The sequence below is a fragment of the Ursus arctos genome, unplaced genomic scaffold, assembly GCF_023065955.2.
Source record: "Ursus arctos isolate Adak ecotype North America unplaced genomic scaffold, UrsArc2.0 scaffold_10, whole genome shotgun sequence".
NCBI classification, from domain to species: domain Eukaryota; kingdom Metazoa; phylum Chordata; class Mammalia; order Carnivora; family Ursidae; genus Ursus; species Ursus arctos.
In genome coordinates this window covers 572264-578263 of record NW_026622764.1, presented here as the reverse complement: position 1 = coordinate 578263, position 6000 = coordinate 572264, and the positions used below count along the sequence as shown (strand labels likewise).

Sequence of the window (6000 nt, the reverse complement as noted above, 5' to 3'; positions counted from 1 at the left end):
CTGCCCCATCACCCTCACCATCCACCTATCTTTGGTGCCCATCTGTGCTAATCTGCACAAAGAAGGTGCATATTTCTGCTGTCTTCAAGAAACCAGTGCTGCGCCCAGTGTTAGCAGAAGCGGCCTGTTGGCAGGGAAGCAGGAGTGGACATGAAACGTGTTGGGGTGTAATGGAATAGCAGCTGCCCCCACAGTGGAGAGAGGCCTTTGCTCTGCTCCTCACTGCACAGAGCCATGCAGCCCTGAACTTTGGACTCGAGCCCGGCCTCTGCTGGGTCTCTAGCCTGGGGGGTGGGGGGATATCGGGTGGGGTGGGCAATGCCGCCCTGCAGGTGGTGGGCTCCAAGGAGGACCAGTCTCCAGGGCTCAGGGTCCACCGGGCCTACCTGGTGCTGGGGGAGCAAACAGGCTGCCTGATTTCCCTCCTGAGCACCACACCAGGATGCGGGAATCGGGTGTAGGCTGGGTTTAGGCATGGAGACCGCTCGCCCTGCAGGTGCACAGGGCCTGCTGCACTGTGTGCACGCACACGCTATCTTCCCCGTGCACCTACACTTGCACACGGGCACATATGCACACTAAACAAACCCAGCCTGCCCTTCTCTTCCACAAGTACACTTGGACACATGTGCACATACACTCATCACCTCTTCTCCACGTGTGCACACACCGGCCTTTCTTCCTCCGTGTGTACAGCCACACATGCATGCAGCTGGCCTCTATCCAAGCGCGCACACACCTCTGCCCTCTCCTCCAAAGATACCACGCCTGCCTGTGCGCACCCCCAACCCCCTCTCCGCATAAGCGCCTGTGCGCGCGAGATCTACCCTCCTTCCGCCTGCATGAACACACACCCAGAAATACACTCATGTGCACATGCACACACCTGGCCTCCTCTCTCCCTTGCATACATCCGTGCACACACACTTGCCCCCCTCTGCACCTCTGCACACACCTGGCCCCTCTCCCGGCAGCACAAGCACACTCCCGGCCCTTCTCCAGGTGCGCGCACACCTCCGGTCCCTCTCCGAGTGCGCGCACACACACCAACACGTACACACCGCCTGCCCTTCTCCAAGTGTGCGCGCACATTGGCACGTTGCACACCTGCGGCTCCTTTCCAGGTATGCGCACACCTCCGGGCCCTCTCCAAGTGCGCGCGCACCACGGCTTCTCGGCACCAGACTTTTTCGTCTCTGTCCCCGCCCGGCGCGCACGCGCACATGCACCCGCACCCGCGCGCGCGCAGCCCATCCCCCTCGGAGCGCGCGGGCCGCACCGGCGGGAGGAGGAGGAGGGAGGCGAAGGCGCGAAAAGGCGCGCAGGCGCGCTGCGGGAGCCGGCCCGCCGCCCACGTCACGTCGCCGCGCCGCGCACGTCACGCCGCCCGACGCCCGCTCGCAGGGTGAGCCCCGCGCGCCGGCGCCTCGCAGGGCAGGGACCCCGGGGCCGAGCGCGCCGCCGGGACCCCGCCCGTGCCCGCGCGCCGGAGCGAGCCAGGTGCGGCGGGCCGGGGTCCCGCGGGGGGCGCGGACGCGCGGGCGCCCGCCCCGGTCCCGCCGCGTGTGCGCGCCGGCTCCGCGGCTCCCGCGCCCTGGGCCCCGGGCCCCCCGCGTCCTCGCCGCCGTCGGGGGCGCCCGGGTGGCCCGGCCCGGCGGGGTCGCGGGCGGGTCGGGCGCCGGGGCCCAGGGCGCGCGGGGGCCCTGCGGGCGGGGCTCCCGCGGAGCAGCGGCGCTCGCGCCGGCGGAGGCCGGGGGGCCGGGGCGCCGGGGTCGGCCCGAGCGCGGGGTTCTGGGGGCCCCCGCGGGCGCCGCGCGGGGTGGGGGCGGCGCTGACCTGACTGCCGGTTCCGGCGCGGGAGGCGCGCGCGCGGCGGCGGCGGAGGCCGGGTGACAGGCCCGCCGGGCCGGAAGCCCACCTGTCACGGTGGCCGCGGGTGGCTGCAGGCGGCCGGGTCTTTGTGTGGGCCGGTGGGCTGTACCCGCTGTCGGGGGGGGGGCGGGCGCCGGTGGGCAGCTGCCCCCAGGCCGGGCCGCGGGTCTGGAGAGGAGGGAGGGCCGCTCCGGGGGAGGGGGGTGCCGGGGCCGCCGGGGTTTTCATTCTTACTCATTTCTTGTCTTTCCGTCTTTCTTACCAGAAAAATCAGTTTTCTTCTCTGGAGGGTGAACCTTATAGCATCGATTTCACGGATCTGGTAACATGGCAAAAGATGTAAGTTATCTGCTCCGTCCGCGGACACGTCCTCGCTCTCCGTCCGTGGCTCGGCCGCGGCGGTGCGCGGGGGGCCCGCGGGTGCCCGCGCCGCCCGTCCTGCAGGCTGGGTCGCCCTCCCGTTCTGGATATTTGGGTTAAGTGAGGCCAAGCGCTGCGGCTGCGGCCGGTCATGCGCGCAGGGACCCCGAGCACCTGCGTGTGGACGGCAGGCCTAAGCACTTGCTTTGGCTACGTTGTTGTGGGGTGGTTTTTTTTGTTTTTTGTTTTTTTTGCCTCAGAAAAATGAAATTTAGTGACTAATGAAATGTGAAAAATCCTACTTTAGCTTTTTCCGTGTTTGTCACGAAACTATAGAATACGTTGAATACTTTTTTAAACTTTGTTCCAGGAAACAGGCCTTTAGGTCTCGCAGCAGTGTGTTCCCCGGGCCGTGTGCTTTGCTGCGCCCTGTGGGGGTCAGTGCAGCCGGCCGCCCAGTAGTTGTTGCGCAGAGCTGGAGACCCGGCCCAGAGCGCGGCATGTGCCGGACCGCAGCCTCGCTGAAGGCATGCCGCGCTCGGTCGCCTCTGGGCACGCACCGCTGTTAGGCTCCCGCCCTGCAGCGCGGGGCTTAGTGTGGCAGAGAGTGAGAATCCGCGCTCGCACCTGCGTGGTGTGGTGTAAGCTGAAGTTGCCTCTGCGCGCTATGTCAGCTTGCGGTTATCACCTCCAGGTGCGTTTGTGGATGGCCATGCCCGGTTCCCTGGTGTTTACCCCCCAGAGCTGCCCGACAGGTGGTGTGTGCGCAGTAGCAAAGGAGGGGTCTCAGGGAGCCTGTGTGCTCCAGCGAGCCACGTTTGTTGACTTTACTGTGTTCGGAGGCTGAATGACTGCGTGTCGGGAGGCCCTCTTGGAGCCCATCGTGGCCTCTGCCATCTCCTGCAATGGGCAGCTCCACAGAAGCAGCCTCCGCAAAGTGCAGGGCAGCCTCGGGCTCCCCCTGGCTGGGTGTCCCTGGAGCTGACGGTGGGTGACCCTCTGGAGGGTAGAGTGGGGTAGTGGAGGCTGATAGGCAGCCTGAGGAGAAGCAGAGGTGAGTGCCTTCATGTCCTGAGAGCTGGGGACGTCGGGTGTGGCTGGAACCAGGTGTCACCAGGGCTGGTGGATGGGCTGGGATGGGCTGTGTGGTCCCCAGGAAGGCGTTCGGCTATTTCTCTAGCTGCCTTGCTGTTTTGAAGTAGGGGTGTGACATCTGAGTCTGGGGCGGTGACTCCGGCAGCCGGTGTTGGAAGCAGCAAGGGTTAATTGAGGCAGTAGCGCTGCAGTTTGAGCTAACGTAAGATCAGAGCACAGGGGGTGGGCTGGGACCCCAGCTTTACAGAGCTCCAGGGTCTCTGTGGAGGGCTGGAGGGGGCTGGAGTTGGGTGCTGGGGGTCACAGTGAAAGAGGACAAATTTAGGGGACAGGTAAGGGTCAGCCAGGCAGATTTTAGCGAAGAGGGTACAGGAAAATGGCATGGCAGGTTTTGGGAACGCTAGACAGTTGAGCGCGTTGACTGAGGGGTGATGGAGTGGTGGGGCATGGGCAGGTTTTAAAGGGTAGGAGCCACCCCTTGAAGGAGAGGGGCGCCAGCTGGAGGGGGCCTAGGGAGGGGCAGCAGGCTCGGGGCCGTGTTGGCCATCCTGACCGGTTATCTGTGGGCCACACTGGCCCTGGCGGGCATCTAGGCACGCAGACCACTGTCGTAGGCTAACCCCCCGAACTGTGTCTCTGGTGGAGGGGCCTGATGTCATCTTCCGGGAAGACCTGTATCTTTTCACTCATCCTGTGGTGGGCGTGTCTCAGTTTAGAATTGACACAAGCCAGGCCCTTGGCTCCTGTGTGCGGTGTGTCTACCTCAGTTCTCAGCATGTGGGGGACGAGGGGGAAATGCCCGAGTCGAGGGCGACCTGCCTGTTTTGTTCATGTGTCCATCCTGTCCATCATTTGCTGTTTGACGAGTGCCCGTGCCTGGCAGAGAGAGCAAGGTGTACCATTTGCCTGCTCCCATGAAGCTTGCAGGGGCTGGGGGGGCCTAGAGCAGTGGGGGTGTTGGGGCAGGAGGGGAGCCGGGGCATGGAGTGGCTGCACGGTATGAGGGGGCCCTGGAGCAGGGAGCTGGAGGGGGGGCAGGGGTAATGGGGAGGCTGGGACGTGGAGGGACCAGGGGTTGGGGGGTAGAGGGTGGATGGAGAAATGGGGTTTGCCCCAGGGGCAGGAGGGCATGGGGGGGAACCCGGAGGTATGGGAAGGCAGGGCTGGGGTGGCTGGGGGTGGAGGCCCCCGAGGAAGCAGTGCTGTTTTCACAGGAATGGGGGGACAGGAAGAGTGTGGAGGTGGGTGTGTGGGACCTGCAAGAGGCTAGACCGAGAGCCCAGCTGCTCTGGCGCTCACTGCACCTCGTGTTTTCTGTTTCTAGAACACAAATAAATATTTCTGTGTTTTTAAAAAGGGTATCTAGACAAAACACTGTAATTCCTTTGCTTGAAAAAACCCTTGCATTTTCTAGCAACGTGTGAAAATAAGCCTGATTCCTTGGTGATTTGTTGCAAGCGTTGCATTTTGCAGGCGTGTGTCTTCACCTGGAGGTGTGCGTGACAGGAGCGAGTGGGCTGCCGTCAGGTGTCCTGGGGGCAGGACCCTGTGCCCTCCTGCTTCTCTGTCTTTACTCCGGCCTGACACAGACGGCCATGTGGCCTGGGGCAGCGTGTCAGGATGGAGGCCTGCGGGTGCCTGTCTCTAGGAAGCTGGCTGGGCAGCGGGGGCTGAGTGGGCCATAGGCCTTCGACATTCTTTTACTGAAAGTATGTTGGTGTAAGCTGGCGATGAAAAATTCAAATGGTAAAAATCCAAATTCCGTATTCATACCTGGCGTGGAGGGGAGAAAGCTCAGGTGGCACAAAGCACAATGTGAAAGTGACCGAGACCCCACCTCCGTCATTCCCAGAAGTGGCCGACCCTGAGCAGCAGTTTTGGGGTTCACTTCCGGAATTTAATATAAGAATATCGGCAGGTACTGGTATCTGGGGCGGGAGTTCTCTGGCTGTAGAGACAGGCCACACAGTTCCAGCGGTCCCTCCTGCAGTCTGGAACACTTTTGGAAGCCAACACCTGGGGGTCAGTGCAGCCAGCAGAGAACTGCCTCAGGGCCTCCCACCAGCGCCCACATGGGACCCTCTGGCCGCGTGCGGGCTGCCTCTCCATGCTCAGCTGGAAGCTTGGGGCCCTCCTTAGTTGAGCACCGTGGCCAGTGTTTCTACAGTCCTGTGGAGAGCGTCTCAGCTGGGCAAGGCACACGGTGACATTTCAGTTGCCACCCTCGGACCTTGTGGGTACAGCCATGGACCTGTCCCTCTGTCATGGGGTCTCATCACCCTCGGAGGTGAAAAATGGAGATTATGTACTGATTAATGAAGCTAGGGATCTGTGATTTTGGTTTTGTGCCAATCGAGGCTCCCGTGGACATAGATCACGACTGGGGAGGTTCGCCAGGCTGAGAAGACAGTCACATTTTCAGCACTGAGAAGGGCCCCAGAGGTAAACGTCGACCTCAGAGAAAATACAGAAATTGTAATTGCTTAAATGTGCTCATTGTGTTAGAAATTGCCCTTGGGTGAAGTAGGAAGGGGAAGGCATCTGACGTGATAGTGTGCCCACATGCGAGCTGTGTGCATTGCTGTGTGTGTGTGCGCGCGTGTGTGTGCGCGCGTGCGCGCGCGGTGCGGCCCCACAGGGCTTTGCGGATTTCGTCAAGGTCACAAGCAGAGC

The 6000-nt window shown here is 62.5% G+C and overlaps 1 protein-coding gene across 2 annotated transcripts in view; it reads left to right on the top strand.

Moving 5' to 3' along the window:
- Nucleotides 1–1354: 1354 nt before the first annotated feature.
- TFDP1 (transcription factor Dp-1) overlaps nt 1355–6000 on the top strand; it is a 43086-nt gene continuing 38440 nt past the window's right edge. The window contains exons 1-2 of one of the 2 annotated variants that reach the window (XM_048215656.2): nt 1355–1405; nt 2138–2211. In XM_048215656.2, the coding sequence (XP_048071613.1) occupies nt 2200–2211 (12 nt within the window). In that variant the 5' untranslated portion in view covers nt 1355–1405; nt 2138–2199. The other variant, XM_048215655.2, reaches the window with a different exon arrangement.